Source organism: Ziziphus jujuba, chromosome 8, assembly GCF_031755915.1.
Source record: "Ziziphus jujuba cultivar Dongzao chromosome 8, ASM3175591v1".
Taxonomy (NCBI): domain Eukaryota; kingdom Viridiplantae; phylum Streptophyta; class Magnoliopsida; order Rosales; family Rhamnaceae; genus Ziziphus; species Ziziphus jujuba.
In genome coordinates, this window is record NC_083386.1 from 9,569,981 (window position 1) to 9,592,155 (window position 22,175).

The following is a 22,175-nucleotide window of genomic DNA, read 5'->3' on the forward strand; positions in this document are numbered from 1 at the left end:
TTTGCACCATTGATTAGGAGAAAGTTTTAGGGATCATGAAGTTGATTTGCTCGAAGGGTAAACATCATAACGTTTTGTTATCTATGTTTTAGAAAAATTGAGCTCGGCTTCGGGGAGAAAATCTATCCGATGCTAGTTGTTTTTTTTTTTTTTTTCTCCTAACTATTATGCAAAAACTTCTATTTTAGCTGGAATTTAATATAACTGATTTTTTATTTTGGAACAAAGTAGATTGCTTGACATGCAGATTATACATCTATTTGTCTCGTATGAAAATTTATAAACTATCATTTTATGTAAAAAGCGCTCAAGCTCAGATCATGGATTATGTCAATTTCTTTTGAAAACTTAATATCTAGAAATACCTCATATATGTAATAATTCTTTTTAATTTTTCTAGAAACAACCTTCAAAGAAAATTTTGTAGCTGAAAAACTTAGTGCGTTTGCTTTTTTTTTTTTTTTTTTTGGCAATAAAAAAGGAAAAATGAAAACAAATATATGTAAAATAAATATCACATACCATATGTTCTTATATTTCTACTTTATTTTGATTTTATTTATAATTTTCTTTAAACAAAGAAAGTAGAAAAAATATTTCTAGCTTACAAACTCCAGGTAGCCTTATTAATGTCCGTAAAATAGCTTCAACAACCAAAAATGATGAATTTATATTCAATTTTTTTAACCCCCCTCACCTCTTTTAAAAAATTGACAAGCCTTAGTTTTTCACTGCAAAATCATCAAAATATTCCATCACAAAATTATTAAATATAATATAACAATTCCTATATCAATAGAAGGTTCCTGATTAGCAGATAAGCTAGAACTAGTATGCTTTTGCATAATTCCACTTAATTAAACTGCACCTTTATTGTTTTGACACAATCCATAGGGAACATATAAAAACGCTCCTGAGAAAATTCTGTCAAAAGATCAATTCGCCAAATACTCATCGTTTGTAAGACAAAATTTTTGCTTCAGATGATGAAATCACTTCAGAGATGACAATGCAAGTGCAACATTACGAGATATCCGATCATGAATCGGCTCCTATTAACCAAAAAAAAAAAAAAAAAAAAAAAAAACAAACTTAAGTTGGAGATTGTTTCATAATTCATCTTATTGAAAGTGATAAAGATGCTCTTTAAATTTATGTCATACTTTAAAAAAGACACTTTTATTTATTTATTTTTGCAGAAGGAAAAAAAGAAAAAAACAATTCATCGTTTAATATAATTTTCCTAACATGTTCTTTTTCCTTATTTTTTCTATTTAAAATAGCAAAAATTATTCTTAAAACTTTACATGTAAATTTGTCTAGATGTTAGGTAAAAATAAGACATTCAGATTTTAAAGGAAAAAGAAAGGGGAAAATGAAACGGAGAAAACTTTAATGCACGTCTGACATACTGATAAAATATCTATCACAATAGGTTTTACCTCTGTTGATGGCAATTTGAATTTTAACTTTGTTATTGTCTCGTACAAGAAAATATATCTGCAATTGAGAAGCAACATCAATGCTACAAATACGTATTATCAAATCACATATAATTGCTAGGTATAAGAACATCTGAAAACTAAAGATATCATGTTTATCAGTTATATCATTCTGATAATGGAATATCATCATATAAATCTGATGACATACGTCATATGGAATCTCACAAGGATTAAACAAAACAGAATAAAAAAGTTACTACAAGGAGTTATATAAGACAGATAAATAAAGGTTAGGAGGAAAAAAAAAGGAATTTTGTAGTTTGGAAGACAATGTGATAAACACCTGTAGTTTGAAGAGAAAGTGTAATGAACCTAAACTTTATCAAAACAATTTGTCTAGCAGTGTGCTAGTGTAACAGAGTTGTGCTAATGAAAGATTACCATCTACAGACCCGCAAACAGATTCACAGGGATTGAGAAGACACACACATATTTTTAAGGGTTAAATGTCACTAGAAAGGGGGGAGAAAATGCACAAGCAGCTTACATGCCCTTAATTTATCGCTTAGCAGGTTCTGTATAGAATGGCCAAACCAATTGTTACTAGAGTCTCATGTTTCTTGGACTAGATGATTTTGTGCCATAAGATGGAGCTCCATATAGTAGAACTTTTAGGGAGTAAATATTTGTTTCATCCAACTATTTGGAAATTCTCATGGATTCAAACTCCAAACATAGCCAAAAAGTCTCATGGATCTCAATATGCAATTCATACATGCACTCAGATCAATTGCACAGAAACACCAATCATCCAGCAGGTCATCAGCTGCATATGACCACCAAAGCATTTTCAACATGGAATGTGATACCATAGCCTAAAACTGTTCTACAACCAACAATCAGCAAAGAATGTAGTTTAAAAGAGAGATGGGAACATTTGCAGTGCGTTCTGCTTATGTTAATCAGGACTTATATACGAGAAGAAGTTGCACACAAATTTGCAAGTATTAACAATTTAGCATCATATATAAGCTAAAATAATTAAGTCTAGAGAAACGTATTAAGCACTAAGGTAAGTGAAATACCGCCAGGATAGCTCACTAACAAGTTCCTCAGGAGCATCAGGAAGGACCTGAATAGTTGTTAACCATAGTGAGATCTGCTATTTCCACACGCACAAATAGTGAAAGCAAATATAATTCTAGTTACTATAAATTACCTTGTCTTCATATGGATTGCAGTGATCCTTGAACCACAACCTCAAGAACTCCTTATAATAGTTAAAAAAAAAAGTAAATATTAAACAACAACAATAAAGTTATGTCAGCAAGTTGCTCTTGGTTGTATATGTGGAACCAGAAAATGAAATGCATCCAGGAAACGTTAATCTAAGACCTACTTGCAAAGGCTAGATACTAAAGAGAGAATAATCAAACTCCACATTACAAGAAATATACCTTATCAATATTCTCAGGTTCAAGACCATTCTGAAAGCGTTCCTCATAAGAACTTGCAATCCAGTATCTGCTTGAATCAGGTGTATGCACCTAAAATCAAGAAAAATCAAATTCAGCATTACTTCACCCAAAATGTGTAACACCATGAGGAGAGAATGAACAGTACACTAAGGAAGTAAATTTAAACCTCATCAATCAAAAAAATGGAACCATCACGTCCCTTTCCAAATTCATATTTGGTATCAACTAATATCAAGCCATGTTCCTGGGCCACATGCTGCAAACAAAACATATAGATGTTACTCTTTCCTTGCATATTATTCCAATTGATTCATTCTCATCGTAACTCTTTCTTTATTTACTGTACGATGCAACCTCAAAGAAAACTTCATTACAAGTGATTTTGTCTCCAGATTTCCACTATATTTCACTATACTAACAGACCATAACAAGAAAAGTGAAGATACCTGTCCATACTGAAACAAACTTAATGCCTTCTTGCTTACTTCCTCATAATCAGCTTGAGTCATGAGTCCACTATTAATAATCTAGAAGGAAAATGCATTACAAAAGTCAAGGAACCTAAAACTGGAGAGGTAAAATGCATTAGAAGAGTGTCATGCAATATGCAAAGAAAACAATGTTATATTGTTTTTGCCCCTCACAACTGAGACTATGCTGGGAACAAATATGAAAAACTAGTCATATCAATTAGAATATTAAACATGAGTAGACATGTACACTTGATTAAAAACGCCATTAAATCAAGAATATTACGATGGTATAGTCCAATATCATTATATTTCAGCCTTTATATATTTCCAATAAAAATTAATCCCTTGATTCATCAGTCATCCAAAAGACAATATCAAAAGGTGCAGTTGAATTTGTTGTGCAACTCTTCTTTCATCAAATATCTGATTATTACTAGGATCTCAGTGTTACACATAATTGCTGCTCTCTTCTTCTCTCCTAATTCTAGGAAATGATGGAGAAGCAGGGTCTTCTACACAAAAAGACGGGCAACTATAAATTATGTAAGAGAGATCAACCTCATCTGGAGTCACAGGAACATCATGATCTGCAGCCTTAGTTGTTGGTGTGAGAATATTTGTAGGAAGCTTTTGATTTTTAACCATGCCTATGACAGAATATAGATCATCAATTCATCATTTATGCAACTTTTGGATAATAAAAGAATCCAAAAATTAAAACCACACCTTCTGGGAGTACATTGCCACAGTAATTTCGAATGCCTTTCTTGTACACTGTCCATAATGATGTATCGGTACTTCCAGTTACAAAACCTCTAACTAGAAAATAGAAAATAGAAAACAGGCAAGACAGTGTCAATACCTGCATATGAGTCTTAATATTTTAATATATCAAACTAACATTGTAGGTTAAAAAAGCACATGTTACCAACTCAGATAATGAGATATAATCATAAAACATCTCCAACTAGAGGTATTCTTTTAATGGAAATGAAAAATTTCCTCCTCTCGAAACCGTAATTACTTTCACAGCATATATGATATAGCTCATAATCAGAATGAATTGAAAAGATCATGCCCATAATATCTTACCAACAAACTCAACTGGGAAAACTGAACATTTTGTTGCAATCGTTACATTTTCATCAGGAGCAGCAACAATTGCATTTGGAGTTATATGTTCAGTTTTGTTAAACCACCATAAACTTGTCTCATTAAGAACCTGAATGTCATAAACAAAATATACTTAAATACAATAAAAAAAAAAAAAAATCTGTTTGCTATTTTATCTATCTGACATGCAATGAGAATATAGTAATTACATACTTCTAACCATAGTTGTACTTTCTATTACAAAATTCAACCAGACCCAAAAATCAAAATCTCCAATGAAAAGATACTATGATTTGAGAGCATACCTGCCCTTTGAATGGAATGGAAGCCAGAATTCTGTCAAAAGCACTTTGTCGATCAGTTGTGACCAAAACTAAATAATCCCCATTGTCATAAATATCTCTAACCTGGAAAAAGAGGGCAAATATGAATTTAATTTTTCCATCGTGAACAAAATATGAAGGTTCCTTGCTAGAAGTTTCAGGAAAAGAAAACCTCGAAATTATCAGCTTTTGTTCTTTATATTTTGTATTATCATTACTGCAACCACAAAATTAACCTACTTCAAAATGAAGCCAACATTGTTGCACCAAACAGGGAAACTTCATTAATAACTTTGAAAAAACAAATCTACGATTCGAAACAGTCTTTTCTGTTCTGTCTAATTAGCCAAAAACCAAAGTGGAACAAAGTGATCCACTAACCAACCAACAGAGAAAAAGGATTCTATTAGTGTTTACCTTGCCTCTGGTTTTAGATTTGAGACCAGGAACTGTGAGGTGCAAATTGGTTTCCGAAAGACAGTTGGGCAAGGTTTTCTTGATAGGGCCCATAAACTCTTCTTTGCGAGCACCATTGATCAAAGCATCCAAGGACAAAGGTTGCCGGTCTTGGTGTTGCTTCCAGTCTGCCATAGCCAATACAGTAGTTGAGAAGTTCTTGAACTTTGAATTTTTGGTTCTGAAGGAAAAGATTGAAGGGGTTGAAAAGGTGGAAATTGGAACCTTAGGGTAGAAGGTTCTTTGAGGGTTTAAGCCTGGCATACAGTGAGCCATTGCTCTTGTTGTGTATAGGTTGTGGTAGTATTTTTTGTTGGTGTTCTTACAGTGTTGTTGGTATGCGCGTCCCTACTTTTGTGTGCAAAATTGAAACATTTCCAATTTGGCTGATCACCTTTCACTGTTGGAAAAAAAAAAAAAAAAAACAAAACAAAAAATCTGAGTAGACTTACAAGAATAAATTTTATAAAAAGGAAAATAAAAAATCAAATATACACAATGAAGACTGGAAACTAACTAGGAAATAAATACTGAACAACTCAGGAAACATTAATCCAATTAATATTCACTGCCCTATAGAAGGAGATATTTTTTCTTTCTTCCAAAAGGGGATGAATTCCATACTTTTCACAAAAATAGAGTAATAAAAGACAAGAACAATAACGATGAACATAACATATAAAAATTTAATAGTTATAGCAACAAATCCACAGTTTGAAAACAAGATTCAAAATTAAAAATCTAAACAGCAAAAAATCCCCCAAAAAAGAAAAAAGACGAGAGAAAAAAAAGACCCACACCTTCCTCTCAATAAGACAATAATACAAGTATATATATATATATATATATAATTCCAACACTTTAGCTATAAATCTTTTAAACTACCTTTGAACCATTCTCTTGAAGTAGAATTTACAAACTGATTTCAGGTCATACTTTAATAAGCTACCATTCTCAAAGCCTCAATATGTACCATTTCTAAGTTGAAGAAACTAAAATGAACTTCATAATTAGTTAAAACTCAATTCTCTTCAATCCTAAAACCTAAACACCTTCAAGTAAGCATCTTTGTAAATACATGACCAAATTGGATATTGGACAAAACCAAACAGAAGAAAACGCACCAGTTCTAATGCCAGAGGCTACTTCCAGAGGTTCAAAAGAGAAGGCAAAAGGGGATTTTGCAGCTATAAAAACAACAAAGCTTCCACCGAAGAGCGAAGGACAATGGAAAATAGAGGGGAGAGAGAGAGAGAGAGAGACACACACACACACACACACACACACACACTCTCTTTCCAGTCGGAGCAAGAGGATGACGACGACGACGACGACGGCGGCAAGGGTTTTGCAGCACCGTGAGTTACCTTTCTCCTGCTCGTCGGCGGTGGAATTGATTCTCAGTCCGGCGAGGCGGTGCGTAAGAGGCGGGTTTGGGTTTTCAAAAAAGCAAAAACGAATAAAATATAAGAGGTTATATATTTATCGCGGACAAAAATATGACTTTCCAATTTCAACCCTGTAATGTGTATACAATTACGGATTACCCCCAACACAACTCCCGCTCTGGCCAATGAGTGGAGATGTCAGTCTTCTACTCTCTCTCTCTCTCTCTCTCACTCACTCACACTGTTTATTACTCTCTCTCTCTCGCGTAGGGTTTTAAAGGAAAACAAAACCAAACAAAAAAAACCCCACAAAACCCAAGAACCCAAAAACCTCATCCTTCTCTATTTCCTTGTATCAAACTACCAAAGTTGAGGTAATTCTCACTCTTATTTTCCATTTCCTTTACGCTTCTCTACTTGAAATGCTGACTGTGATTTCTTTTTCTTTTGCATTTTTTTGGCTCTTTTTTGGTTCTGGGTTTCGATGTCAAAACCAACCCACAAATTCATTTCTTTCAAACCCACAATTCTGATTGTTGTTTTTATTTTAAAAAATGTTTTTCTTGAGAGGCTTTTTCTTGCTTTAACTCTTATGTTACGGCTTATTCATGGTCCAATGGCTTAGATTATCATTATTATTATTATTTTTTCCTGATTGGAGTTTGACTCGCATGTAAAATTTCCATGCTCGGATTTCTGAGCGTGGTTATGGATTTTGACCCCTATAACCTTTTCCTTCGTTATGTTCGATTGTGATGATAATTCTGCTTATTTCTTGGTGGCTTTGGAGGAGAGTTCTTGATTATTGGGTCTTGGTGTAACCAGGATATTAGAAAAAGAAAAAGAAAAAAAAAAAAAGTAGTTTTGCGCATTGTTATTTGAGAATGTTAACGAAATGAGATAAATTTAGATTCTTAAAAAGCTTCAGCGTTGTAACTTTAATAAAACAAAAATGTTTCAGGGAAGAACAATTTATGGATGTTCATATAGTAATTTAGCCCAATGGAAAACCATATCATGTTCTCAAGTAGAGTTTCATTTACTTTTCCTTCAGGTTTGGTTTGGCTAAGTGGTTTTCTTTAGGCAGAGTTATGAATTGGCCAAGGAAATATATCATTAAGAGTCATTAATTGAGGATGTTCCCCGAGTTTTCAGGTTGTCTGAAATGCTTAAAAATTTTTATACAGTTTAGATGAGAAGCCTGTCATCTTTCCCTAATCATTGCATCGTTAATAATAGTTAACTTTGGTTGTTAGATGTACCAGTTTACTGACATAAGCTAGTATTGGTTTTTAGTGGGCAGATTTCATGTGTTTATGCCTTCATGGGACTCCAGTAAGATTTCTGTTATAAATCAAGAAAAATAATCTCCTGACTTGTGTTACATGCTTTTATAATTCATGTGTCTATGTGGACAGATTTCTTTGCTTTGGTTTGCAGATTCTTAGAACTTTTTTGTAATTGACAAAAATTCTCTGACTTTTGTTGCATCAAGGTCTACTCTGAAACGTGGTGAACTTTCTGAATGTCATGCATACTATAAAGGGTGGCTGGGTTGGGCGACCATTTGCCCTAGCTAAAAGCAATGAATCTGAACGAAGGAAGACTCGGATTCGACGTTCCAAGGAAGAGAGGAAAACAATGGTTGAATCCTTTATAAAGAAGTAATTGCATTATGACTTCCCTTTGCTTTAATTGCTTTTGTTATACCCATTATAGGGCATCTAGAAATTATGCTAAGAGAATTGATGTGGATGATTAATTACTCCATCTCTCTATTTTCTACTCTAAATTGAATTTTGTATGCACTCTTTCCTTTTTAGGCATCCTCACTGGAATATGTTGACCAAGCAGTGCCTCTTTTTCTTAATCATCTCTTATGGTCCTTTTATAATGTAATAGGCAGGATTCTTTATGATGTGGAGTTATAGGCCATTTCCTTTCCTTTAATTGATGCTTTATGCTGGAATGTTTTGATCTAGCAGTGCCTCTTGTCGTTATCATTGTTTACCCTTACTAATTGATCTGTAATCAAGCAGGGTAACATATGTTTTCTGGTTTCATGTCTCTAATCAAACTAGTAGATGAGTTTTATCTAATTGTTACAATGTGGGCTTCTATAGATTCAGTTAAGTAATATGGTTATTGGTCAATGATTAAACCATTATGGGTTAAGTCAGTAGATTTTGGGGAGTTAAATACTGGTTCAAATATTGCGTTTATAATGGTAATGTTTTTTCTTGACATGCTGTTTAGGATATTCTGTTTTTTTTCTTTGTATTAATTGTTTGGATTTTCAATCAAGGTTTGTGAAGTTTTTAGTTGCTATTTTTCAATTTCTGAGGAAAGCAGCTATCTGCAACCTGCAGTTACCATTTTATTTGGTGATCTTGCTTGTAGGTATCAGAACTTAAACAATGGGAGTTTTCCATCACTTAATCTCACTCATAAGGAAGTTGGTGGGTCCTTCTACACTGTTCGAGAAATTGTCCGAGATGTAATCCAAGAAAATAGAGTGCTAGGTCCTGCTAAGTTTTCTCCAGAGGAGCAGAGCAGAAATCAGTTATTGGAACAGGATCCATTGGGTTCAATTGCCACAGGACCTCAATATCCTTTGACAGCATTATCAAATGACCATCAGTTCATTACAAATCATTGTGAAGGTATTGGTGAACCAGTAATAGAATATGATGCACATTATGAGAGAAGTGAACATCAGATGTTTGCTAATGGCGAAATCATCAATGACACTGAGCTGGATGTGAAATTGGAAGAATTCAATGAATCAAAGCATACAACATTGCAGGGAAGTGAACCAGTAGAAGCAGAAGAGAATGCTGATGGAGAATCTGATGAGGAAGCAGTTTCAGTTTCAGATGGGCAATATACTGGTTCTGTGCATCAAATAATTGATAATGAACTAATCATAAATGGTAATCAGGTAGATGTCGAAAAAAGAGAATCCAATGAACTGACAGAAAAAGATCTTGTACTATCTGAAACAGATTCGCAGATGAATGTATCTTCCAAAGAAGAGATTGTTCAAGAAGAATTGGGAACTTCCAGTGTTAAAGTGACTCCTACAGCAACAGATGTAATAGTAGAGACATTTCCATTGAGGCCAATTACTAAGAGAAATGATATCTCGGACAGAGGAATTAGCGAAATAAAGGATACAACTGATACTTTGAAGAACCAAGAAACCAAAAAGGTGGATTTAGCAGCTGATGCCCACAAATCTCTGAATGATAGAATAAAATATTTGGAGCATTCTGGTGTGGTAGATGAAAAAGAAGTGGCAACCAATTCAAGTCCCGTCTTGGAGAAAAACTCTAGTATAAAGGATGAGGAAGCAGAGAAAAACCATGGAGATCTACTCTTGGAAAGCTCAAATTTCCCTGCCCCTAAAGAAGGTGCTGGCCAAGAAATTCAAAGTTACAAAGACTCCGCTGCTAAAGAATTCCAGAATCATGTTAAATCCTCTGAAACCTTTGAGCAAAGCCAGGCAAATGCTGGAGCTAAGGTCCGCATTTTATCATTCTATATCATTTCAGCTATCAATTTGTCGTTTTGTCTCATATTATTTGCCTGAATATAATTTCTTGGTATGACAGTCAAAATTCTAAATTGGTACTCTTTTGAGTGAAATGATCTACTAACTGGATAGGAGGACAATATTTGTTTTTCTTTGTTTCTTTTTTCATTAACAATAGTTCATAGGTGTGTAGTTATTTCTTCTCCAAGATATGTAAGATCAGACTTGGCACTTGTTTGATTAAAGTGGTTTACCGACAAGAGAACATGATAATTGTTTCCCTTTTTTTTTTTTTTTTTTTTTTTTTTTTTGGGGGGGGGGGGGGGGGGGAATAAAAATATTATTGACGGTGGGTTTTAGCAGTGTATATGTATTTCTTTCTTCAAGATAGTGGGATAAGAAATTTGTGAATTCACTGTATTGTTCGTGCACTTTTACAGGATATTAGGACTCCAAATGGCATTTATAAAAGGTATGTTGACAGTAATGGCAGTAGCAGTGGGCAGTCAAAAACTGAAAATGTGCCTGTGACTGAAAATCAGGTTGAAGTTGATGTTCATGGTGACAGCATCAAGAATGGAAGCAACCCGACTTTAGATAGAATTAATCTGTAAGTATATCATGTTGACTCTATGGAGTGCTTAGACCTAAATTTGTATGTTATTCAGACTTGAGGCATCTTAACAGGTTTATTTAGGATTAATCATTTGTTTTAATGGTTTCTTTGGGCAGTGAATCATGGGATGGGAAAGCTAAAACCTCTGCAAAGCCAGAAGGTAACCCCTTTTTGGCGTTTTTAAGAGTCTGTGTAGCTTCCTTTGTAAAGTTTTGGTCTGAATGAAGTTCTTAAGGCTGTAACCTTTTTGCATGTTGTTGTTGCGGAGTAGCAAAGAGATTTATACCTGCCAGAGCAATGTTTGTTGCACTAAGTTTATGTGGTTTCTTTTGATTGACTTTTCCATTTTTAAGAGCTTGGTCAAATGTCTTTGTTAATAGTTGGGTGTGGTCTAGTTATATTTTTAGAATTACCTGCTTTTATATAGCACCAATGCAAGTCTCTACAGTAAGAAAAATACTTTAATATGGCTAGTATTGGAAGCATTCCTCTATTGTATTTTGACTTGTATCATGCTGGCATATATTTGGAATCTAGATGGTTGGTGGCCATGATTAGGACACGGCATTAGGAACTTGAACTGGAATTGGGTCATTCAATTCCGATCCTGTTGTATGGGAATCCCAAAAGAGTAGGAATTACATATGCCATCCTAATCATATGAAGGTCAAGAGCGTTTCTGAACTCCATCTGGTTTCTTACTAGCCTTTGCTTTGAGTTCTTTATTCATCATCTCACATACTCTGCCTATTAGTTTTCTCTCATCTCCATTTTTTTCTTGCTTACATTTTCCAATGCATTCTAAACAATTTGATGATACTGAAACTCTACTTGCTTTCAGGCTTATAGGAGCTCAATCAAACTTAAAATGTGTGTCTATAAATTCATTCAATTTGGATCATAACAACTTCCATGAGAATGTTTCTCAATAATCCACCCTCAAATCTTTTAGGAACTCAATTCATATGGAGCCCTAGATACTCGTAACCAAAAAAAGAAGTTAAAAGAACTTTACATAATTTCAAACATATTCTTGCAGTCCTCTAATCCTTCTTGGAAAAAGTTTTTTTTTTTTTTTTTTTTTCCTTTTTACTTATGTGTATGAAGTAAAGTAGCTTCAGTACCTTTTTGACTTGTGCTCAATGCAATGAGTTTGTTGATAAGCTGAATTGTGCCTTTCTTCTTGTGTGGGAAGGGATTAGGATTACTTAGATCCATGTCTTGAATTTTCCTTTGGCTTTGAAAAAAATGATGGTCGATGAGTTCTCATGGATTTGGGGTGAGGGTGAGGGTGCGCGCGAGAGAATTACGAGTCAGAAGGAGTTTGGACCAGAGAGAAACACAGAGGTACGGGGAACAGAGGTAGATTCACCAATGGTGGTTTCTAACAAGATGATTTTTTGAGAGACAGAAAAGGTGAAAGAGGAAGAAAGGAAGTCTTTTCATGCAATTGTGGTTGAGAAAGAGATAGGAATTCAACTTATTGCTTAAAATATCTCATGTCAAAAAATCAAGTTTGTTTGTCATCCAAGCATATTTTCTTTCCTATATTTTAAGAAGCTACAAAATGTTCACATGGAATGTACCCCACCACATTAGTAGTTATGTGTTTAAACGTCGTTGTCAACCCGAAATTAAATTCTTTGTTTTTGGAAATGAGTAGATTACGATGCTCAATTCATAAGTTAAAGTCTTGCTTTCATACTACAAAGTTTGTCCTTCAGAGATAGTCGAGAGGTGTGAAATGGATCTGCTAGGAATACTCGATCCTACCTTAATAATAAGTATTGGCAATGCTTAGGAGCTTATCTTCAATAATAATTCCTCAGAAATCGTCAAATCTCTTTGGGTTGGTTTATGGTCCTAGCAATAATTTGTTGGGTCTTTGATTTTGGAATTTTATGTGAAGGGAATCTTCTCATGTGGGCATCCTATGAACTTGTGGTATACACTTTTTCTCGAGTTCTTGGACTTTCATTTCCCTTCCAAATGAAGAGGGTTTTGCACATGGCATCATTACTTCCAATTACTTGCAATGGAAGGCACGGATTTTGCTTTTGAAAGCTATACTCGAAAAATAAAGGTGAAAATAATAATAATAATAATAATAATAATAATAATAAAACCATAAAAATACACTAAATTTGTTTTGGAGGTAAAATTTGCAAGTATATGAACTTTCAATTTTTTGGCCATTTATCCATCTTATTAAATTTTTTGGACCACATATAGGATGTTTCGTCTTTAATGCAGTATACTTTTTATTTTGTTTTAATACACTAATGCATTATACTTGCGCTTGTAACAATAACAAAACCATGAATTTTGGTTTTTGATCTCTAAACTAATTAGGTGCTTCTCAGAATGATGACCCATTTTTTTTTTTTTTGTTTTTTTGTTTTCCCCTCTAAGAATTAATGCAAAATTATTTGACCTGAGGGTTATATTTCATGAATTTAGGTAATAAAGATTGATAGAATTAGGAGTTTTGATCTCTCATTTTGGATCTCTCATATGGAAGATGAATTATTTGAAGGTAAATATGTACTTTTTTTTCCACAAAATAATTTGGATATATGCGGAACCGGAAGCATCATTTTTTATTTTATTATTATTATTATTATTATTATTATTATTTTTGTATGTACAAATTACTCAGTCTACCAAAACTATATAATTGCTGGGGAAGATGGTAGGGAAACCTAAATTCGGATCGCTTTTAAAATCTTTTAGTTAATACATAATTAAAATTTTAGATTCTAATTAAGAGCTTAGTGATAATTCATGAACGGAGAGTGGGTTTGCCCAGTAATATGCTGGTTTCAAACATCCACACATTTGAAGTTGTGGTTATTGTCATTTGCGGGGTTGATAATTATATTTACAATAATTCCAAATAAAAATATTCATATATATATATATATATATATGTACAACTGAATTAATGCCTGTGATCACCATCCACTCAGTGGTGGTACATAATTTGATTTCATTAATTTACTTAAAACGGATGGATACGTATCCATCAACATATGCAAAAGCTAGAATATACCAACCCTTTTTTTTTTTACCTTATTATTATTATTATTATTATTTTTTTGTATATTGTTAGAATATACCATTTTTGATATAGATGTTATTGGTAATTGGTTTTGGGTATAATTTATTATTGTTCATTAAATTAAACAGCTATAAAACTTTAATCCCATCACCTGTTTCATTAATCTTGATCAACTACACTTTGCCAACCAGGTGGCCATACTTTCCTTCATAATCCTTTTCAACTACTTTCTGAGTCAGGCCTTAACTTGATATAATATATATATATATATATATATATAAAATATAAATTCAAATAGATCGAGACTCTCCCACAAGAGTTAGTATTGTTTGGTAGCAAACCAACAATTTTCCTCGATAACAGTGTTTATACAGGATTTTGTAATCCCATTTGTGACATGCCATGCTAATAATTGGCACTACTATATGTTTATATAATATAGTTATATTAACTTAATTAAGCTAATTTTATATGTATAGCTCTCAAATCTTCATATATCACACTTCATAATTTCAAAAGCCTACCTAGCTAGTCTACGAAGTACGAATGGTTATGGGGATAAAATTCCAGATTTTTTTTTTTAATTAAACAAAGATTGTTATTCAATAATCACATATATACATTTTTTTTTAATAGATGGATCATGATCATAATCTAATTCATCGTTCGCATATTGATCTTTTCTGATGTGTGCACTTAATGTTGACTAATTTGGGCAGCTAGGTACCATTTGGAATATAAAAATTTGAAAAACTATAATTTTGTTTGAAAATTTCTATATTTCAGTCTTTCAAGGAGGAGATATGTAGGGAAATAAAAGCATATATGCACATGAAATCAAATTCTTCTAAAGCAACTTCAAATTTTCCTGGTGTCATAGCCTATGCACTTTCCTACTGATGAGATGTTTGGGTAGTCGTAAAGTTAGTGAGAATTTATTTTTTTCTGTTTGGATAATTTTTAAGAGAAATAATTTGTAGACCTCAGTGGAAAATAAATCTCTTAATGTGGAAAACTGACAAGGAAAATAGATCATATTAAAGAAATGTTATTCTAAAATTATCTGAAAGACTGATATTATGTATTTTTTTAAATATTTTAATTTTAATATATAAATTTATTTAATTATTTTTAAGTTCTATTTTTCTCTATAGTTAAACAAATACTATAAAAAGAATTTCAAGAAAACTTATTATCAGAAAACTGAATTCTAAAAATCAGTTTTCTTCAATACTTTCTCTTTTATCAAACACCTATAAATAATTTTAATTACATGCTATATATATATATATATAGATTTTATTCATACCAAAGCTTTTCGAATTGCATCATTTTTTCAATCCATGAAAATTTGTTTCTCATGAAAATTTTGTTACATTAATCACATTTGCTTTTCTTTGACATTCATTTAAAATAATTAGGGAGGGAAAGAAAAAAAATTCCAAAGACTGACCTTAACTGCTTTTAATTAATTAGTTGATTCTTTCAAAATAAATAAATAAATATTACTTGATATATATTATTTTCAACACCGCAGAGTATAAACATAATTTTCATTTTTAAGCAAAATAATAATAATAATAATAATAACTTTCATTCTGACTTTATGTATAGGCATACCTATAACATGTCCATGTCGTGGACTCATAGTGCCAACTGTTGTATATATTTTTAATACATATACACCTAGATTTGTATTACATTAATGAAAATGTTTCAATCTTACATATCATATTCATAATGACTAAAAATTACAGGAAAAACTCACAAAAAAATGGTAATCTACGTGGACTACTTAACAGCCTAGTTTCCTTAGTAGATCCAAAAAAAAAAAAAAAAAACCAAAACAAAAACAAAAAACACCATATATTTTTATGGTCATTTTCCATTAATACAGCAAGCAAAAGAAATTAGAACTCATATAGGTCCAAATAATCCCAGTAAAACGGCCGGAGAAGAGTCACCATCTGGAGCAGCTTATAATCAATATAAAATTAATTAATTAATTAATTACTCTTTACTCATGTAGTTGCCATTGTCTACCTTTTTCATGCCATATAGACAAATGCTGCCTCATTTACCGGGATTAAAACAGAAGATTCATCTTTTCTGTAACAAATACGAATCCATAAGAGTTTCTTTATATTTAGTTATTCTATATATATATATATATATATCAGTCAAAGGTAAAAAAAAAAAAAAAAAAAAAAAAAAAAAAAAAAAAATCCAATCTCAGGTCCCCTTTTGCTCATCACTTTGCTACTTTTTATTTTTAGATCTTCATGTAAACAGGAAACTTAGTGAGAAACTTGAAACACAAGAAATATATCCTTATACAAAGGCTCTTCGTTAAGAAAATTTTTATTCCTTTTTTCTCTTTTTTTTTTTTAATTTTATTTTATATTTTTTTTGGTCCCCCAGCATACCAATTTGGATCTGGGTTTTGCTTCAAAATTAATAAAAATGTCTGATAAAGGTAGAGAATATTATAAAAAGTTAGAAAGACAATTTGCCATGTAATTGTTAAGCAACCTTAAGCTTGACATACGGAATAAAGTAATGGTGATTAACGACATAAGAGTGCTATTGGAATGTTATTGCCTTTGCTGGTTATCATATTTCATGCTCACAAAACAATTTGCACAGAAAAACTAAAAGATTCTCTCTGTCTCTCTACCTCTCGTTGAACACACACAAACACCCTCTTGAACTGCGTACAAACTTTTAACCTACTAAAATTAATAATTATCTTGACCAATATGTCATATATTATGTATATTAATTTGTTTTTTTGGATTTGCTTTTAATAAGTGATAATTAAAAAAATTTAACAAGATAATTATAGCATGATCATTACTTTAAGAATATCATATTAATGACGAGCTATATATATATATATATATATATATCAGTGTTCTAAAAGGCGGAAAAAGATGCCGCCTAGACGTGTTAAGCGTGATGTTTTTAGATAACGTCTCGTATAGTAGTAAAGTTTATAAAAAAGCAGTCAACATTATGTTGACTGCCTAATGCCCGCCTAGGTGATAAAAGGAGCAGACCTTTTTGTTCAAATTTCTTTTTTCTAAGATTATTTTTTAAAAAATATTAAAAAACAATTCATAAGAAATTAAATAAAAAATATTGATAAAAAATAGAAACTTTTTTAAGATTAAGTTTTTTTTTTTAAACAAAAAAAAAGGAAAAGATAATGTATAGGGATTAAGGAATTAGAGAGAAAATTTAACCAAAAAAAGAAAAAGAAATGATGAAATAAAATAAAGAAATGCTTAAGTTGAAATTAAGGAGCCTGTGGAAAATGATTTTGTATAGGATAGCATGGAAAATGAGTTGAATGAAGATGTAGATATTTAATTGGTATCCGATAAAAAATTAGATAAAAGTTAGATTATGGTAATAGCTAAAGTATGTATTAATTTAGGAATTATTAGGTACTTGTAGGTTTGTAATATATATGTTTTGAAACTAATCTATTATTGGAAACTTGAAAAACATGAATTTTCATAAATATATTATAATCAATTACATGCTAATTCATGTTTACTGCACATACAAAATTAATATAAACTTATATATATTTTGACATTTAAAATATAGATTATTTTATTTATTTAGTAGCCTTATAACCGAGATAGTGAAAATTCATTACTATAAACTTATTATTATCAATTTAATTTTACAAATCATACCAGGAACAACAGATTATGGGTCAAATGATACAATTAGAATTGTACAACTTAATTTTTACAAAGTCGACTAGATTAGATGCATTATGTGAGATATATATACTATGCACATTCATCCTTTTTTTGTGGGATTTGATTCCAATAGGGAATACATGTAGATCATGGTTAAAGATTCTGCAAAAATATGTTAGCTTAGGAGGGAAATTAAAGATAATTAAGTAGTAATAGTAATTGTAATTAATTAATATAGCAGGTGATATTTCTCGTGAAAAAGAGAGGGAATATATATAACATCGGGATTATACTTTTATTATAAATGTATTATACATTTATTTATTTAGTTTAAAAGAGGTAATGATTAACGGTGAAAACCAAGCAAAGAGAGAGAGAGAGAGAGAGAGAGAGAGAGAGAGAGAGAGAGAGAGAGAGGAGGTGCTGGAAGGAAGGAACAGACAATTCACGTGGAAAGATTCATATGATAATGGGTTGGTGTATTTGGTAAACCCAATCTCCATTCTTAGCCATCTTTCTCATTTTTATATGTCTTAGAGATCCTCTGGTAGATGGCCATATTCAAGGCTCTAACATGGTATCCTATGCACCATCCTCTCTCTCTTTCTCTCTCATCCCAAACACTCTTGTAGAGAGAGAAACCAATGCTGATACATATATATATATATATATATGCAGTTTTTTATATGGCTACCAAGAATTACTCGCAGATGATGGGGAGTGAATTCCACGCTCCAATAATGAAAGCAAAATTATTTGGGGTCTAAAGAATATTTTGCTCTTTCATAAACAAAATAGAGTTGGATTATATGTGAGAAAAGAAATAGGTGTTTTATACGAGGCATTAAAAAGTACAACTAATAAAGTTGGAAAAATTGGTTTGGTGAAAGCCCAAAAAAAAAAAAAAAAAAAAAAGGTACCAATTTTTGTAATATATTCATCACCTTGTCATATTTAATGAGTTTGGAAAAATGGTAATCATCAAGAAGTTGAAATTGTACTCTTTTAACAAATTATTAGTGAAAATTTATCCCTATTCACCTAAATGTCGAACTGAATTCTAATAAAGTGCATTTTTCAAAATGAATGATTCCTAAGGGTAGATTTCAAGATTATGATTATTGTACCTACATTTACTTGATCTATGATCTATCAACCTTTTTTTTCTTTTTCATTTTTTGAGTATTCCAAAATTATGTCATATCTTATATCGATATGTACACATTAATTTCAAATTCTAAATTATTTGTTAAATACATGATGATATTATATTAGGTGTAAAAAATAATAAATGTATTTTACTCTGACAAAGAGTGAAAATTAAGATAATTGAAAAATGTTGTAGGGAAAAATGAAAACAAAAACAAGAATAGCTTTCACGTGTTTTTTGAATAAAACAAAAATGTATAATTAACACATGAATAAGGTGTGTGGCAGTGTAAGATCAAGAGCGTGCTTTCCACGCACAGGACGGCGCGTGGATGTGTGATGGTAGCGGTTTTTGCCTCTAACGTGTGTTTTACGTTACTCACATGTCGATCCATTAAAAGTAAAAAAATGCCCAGAGAGAATCCGATCAATGCGACACCCCCAAGCTTTTATCCTCTGTATCCGTCTCAAAAAATCCAAACTGCTAGTCCACTGACACGTAGATAAAACAAGGGCATTTACGTCACATCAAAATAACTCATTGTCCTTTACTGCCACTACAAGACACTTATCGGACTAAACTTTACCACTCTCACAGTGGAGTACTTACTCAACCACACAAATAAAAAGACCTTGTCTTACGGTAATGGCAATTTACTCTGTCATATACATATATATATATATATATATATATTATTTTTTTAATTAAATTTCTATTTTTGTACGAGAAGAAATCAAAATTGAGTAAAAGTCAGAAATTATTATTTACCAAATTAACAGCTCTTTTTTTTTTTTTGGTTTTTTTACAATTAAAATGAAAATATTTGGTGGATGAGTTATAATTTCCAAATTTCCTAAAGAGATAAAAAAGAAAGATAATTAAAACTAGTTAACACAAATAACCCAATATTCCTAATAATACATATAAACCTCCAAAAAAAAATCCTCAACCTCCTAAGGTGGTTTCTAAAGCTTATAATGAGCCAAAAAGTATTCCAAAAAACCAACCTCATAAAACAGCTCAGCTACATAGAAATAGAAAGTTTGAACAAAGTAAATAAATAAATAAATAAAAAAGAAAAAAAGAATCCCTAAGACCCTAAGAGTCATGAAACCATCCAAAGGTCATTTTCCTAACAATAAGAAAGAATAAAGAACCCATCAACGACCTCTCTCTCTGTCTCTCTCTTATTACCTTCAAACGCACGCCTTCTTACTCTTCAATCCATTTTTGCCCCCACACAATAAAGAAAATATATATATATATATATATATATCCCACAGCTCATTTTTCCTCCCACTATTTTTTTTAGTTGTTTTTCTTTTTTCCGATATTAGTTTCAACCTTGTAACTCTCTTGTATTATCTTATTGTTCTATATTCTATCTGCCATGTCTACCGATCTTGAATTATGCCAAGAGTTGCCGAAAGTCAGTCTTCAATCTATAAGGGTCCGAACCCAAAAGGGTTCGGAATCCGCTGACACCAACGGAAGCGTAATTCCGAAGCAAGATTTTAAAGGTCAGGGGGACGACGGCCAGGATTCTGATCAGTGTCCGCGGACACCGACTTCTAAAGAACATAGGATTCCCGAATTGCTTACGTGTCCGCCGGCGCCGAGGAAGCCCAAGACGAGGGCGGTCCAATGCAAGAGGAAACTCACTGAGCTCAAATTCTTCGAGATCGTGAAACGCGATGAAGTGGAGTCGTTTTTCAGATCGAGCTTTGAGGTTTCTGGTATTAATGGTTCTTCGGCCAAAAGGTCTTGCTGCTCTTGTAAATGAAATGAAACGGTGTCGTTTTCATCTCGAAAATCACACGGATTATTTAGTTCTTTCCTTTTTATTTTTATTTTTATTTTTATAATATATATATATATATTCTTCTTCTTCTTCTTCTTTTTGTTCCACTGTTATTTGATTTTTGAGTTTTCTATAAATATTTTTATAATGGTGATAATTTGTAAGGCATGAAAAACGTACCTGAATTATGTTGTTCATACAAGGTTGTATTATTAGTATTTACACAGCGCATTGAAAAGATTGGATTAATATTCCGTTTTCGATATTTGTATAGCGATCCATTTGAGTTCTTATTTTCTCTTTTATTCTTCTTTTCAGACAAATTTTGGATCTGAATTATGAATCAAAGTTTATCAAGATTTGGATCTTTATTTTCATTTTATGATATGGTTTAATTTCAAGTGCAATATTAATAATTCATTACATGTACTTTGATTTTGGTTTTCTCTTTTTTTTTTTGTGATTATTCTTGATTTTTGTATGTAATAGTAGAAGGAAATTAAGAAAATGGGATGATTGAAAAAGAAAAAAGAAAAAAAAAAGAAAAAGAAAAAACGATACATATATTAAAAGAGAAGAAGGTAGATCAGGTTGGTTTGGTAATTGCTTGTTGTAAATAAAAATTAATAATAATAGTATTATAAATTAATTAGGAGAAGCATGACTCTCGTGGTGTTTGATGGGGGATGTTGTTAATTAGTGGTGTTTTATTTTCATATTGGTTGTTGGTTAAGATGGTTGATCTGTCTTTTATTTGACATTTTCACGTTGAGTGATTGACACGGCTTTTTGCATTGGGATGGATAATATTCCTTTTATTTTATTTTTTTAAATTTATGAATGTGTTTGAGAGAGAGAAAGAGAGTATTTGCCAGAGAGAGAGAGAGAGAGAGAGAGAGAGAGAGAGAGAGTTTTGTACTCTTTGATAATCCCAAAATTGATACAATGGTCTTAAACAAAGCGGATACAATGTGATAGAATTTTGTCTATTTTTGACAATTAATTACAACTAAACATTGAGTTGACAACATCATACTAACATACAAAAATATAAAATACTATTTTATTTATTTATTTTTATCGTTAGGATTAGTCGAATCTCACCTCACATAAAGAGGAAATGTAGATACATTACCTCTAAGCTATCTCTCTGTAATCCCTTAGCTCTTTGTTTGTTTGATAAGCACTTCGAAAATAATGAATAGGCATAGTCTCAATGATTCTTGAAAGTGATTATCGCTCACAATGGACACATTGATAGTTTTGTATGCTAGCTCCAATTAGTAGTAGAGGAAAGCTTAGCCTTATAGCACGTCCTACATGTGTCATGTTTTGAGCCTGCAATGCACCCTGCTTCATCTACCATTCCTCATACTCTATCTTATCTTTATTCTTTCTCAATTTGTTAAAAAAACATATTTTTCTAAATAATAATAATAAAGTTTGAATATAAAATATTTTTATGTATTTTCTCAACTTTATATATTATTTTTTATATATATATATATTTTTTTGTATTTTTTATCCTGATCAAATGATGGAAACAAAAATTATTAACTCTAAATTAATTGTAACCTTATACCACAACCAAAAAGAAAAAAAAAAAATCTTAGGCCCCCT

General features: G+C 31.7%; 3 protein-coding genes across 8 annotated transcripts; 2 read left to right on the forward strand and 1 right to left on the reverse strand.

Annotated features, from left to right (window-relative positions):
- Window positions 1-136: 136 nt before the first annotated feature.
- LOC107413252 (phosphoribosylaminoimidazole-succinocarboxamide synthase, chloroplastic) lies at window positions 137-12,445 on the reverse strand. 5 transcript variants are annotated; one of them, XR_009640408.1, is made up of 14 exons: window positions 6,413-6,733; window positions 5,250-5,688; window positions 4,815-4,916; window positions 4,489-4,618; window positions 4,123-4,215; window positions 3,955-4,043; window positions 3,370-3,450; window positions 3,090-3,179; window positions 2,903-2,992; window positions 2,665-2,715; window positions 2,531-2,577; window positions 1,443-1,500; window positions 869-1,052; window positions 137-731 (listed from the first exon to the last, which is right to left on the reverse strand). XR_009640408.1 is itself a non-coding variant. In XM_016021159.4 (13 exons), the coding sequence occupies exons 2-13, from the start codon at window positions 5,562-5,564 to the stop codon at window positions 993-995; spliced, it is 1,206 nt and encodes a 401-aa protein (XP_015876645.3). In that variant the 5' UTR covers window positions 5,565-5,688; window positions 11,952-12,445; the 3' UTR covers window positions 699-992. The 5 variants fall into 5 exon arrangements, 4 of the variants coding, with proteins under 4 accessions (XP_015876645.3, XP_015876644.3, XP_048326164.2 ...); XM_016021159.4 differs by lacking the exon at window positions 6,413-6,733 and adding an exon at window positions 11,952-12,445 and having other exon boundaries at window positions 699-1,052; XM_016021158.4 differs by having other exon boundaries at window positions 699-1,052; window positions 6,413-6,732.
- LOC107413251 (uncharacterized) lies at window positions 6,898-11,564 on the forward strand. 2 transcript variants are annotated; one of them, XM_016021157.4, is made up of 5 exons: window positions 6,898-7,050; window positions 8,172-8,340; window positions 9,077-10,199; window positions 10,652-10,821; window positions 10,944-11,564. In XM_016021157.4, the coding sequence occupies exons 2-5, from the start codon at window positions 8,207-8,209 to the stop codon at window positions 11,050-11,052; spliced, it is 1,536 nt and encodes a 511-aa protein (XP_015876643.3). In that variant the 5' UTR covers window positions 6,898-7,050; window positions 8,172-8,206; the 3' UTR covers window positions 11,053-11,564. The 2 variants fall into 2 exon arrangements, with proteins under 2 accessions (XP_015876643.3, XP_048326162.2); XM_048470205.2 differs by lacking the exon at window positions 6,898-7,050 and adding an exon at window positions 7,987-8,011.
- A 7,563-nt stretch (window positions 12,446-20,008) lies between the features above and the next one.
- On the forward strand, window positions 20,009-20,926 carry LOC107413249 (cyclin-dependent protein kinase inhibitor SMR1). Its single transcript, XM_048469489.2, has one exon. It carries the CDS (start codon window positions 20,145-20,147, stop codon window positions 20,535-20,537), a length of 393 nt encoding a protein of 130 aa, XP_048325446.1. The 5' UTR covers window positions 20,009-20,144; the 3' UTR covers window positions 20,538-20,926.
- The last annotated feature ends 1,249 nt before the right edge of the window (window positions 20,927-22,175 follow it).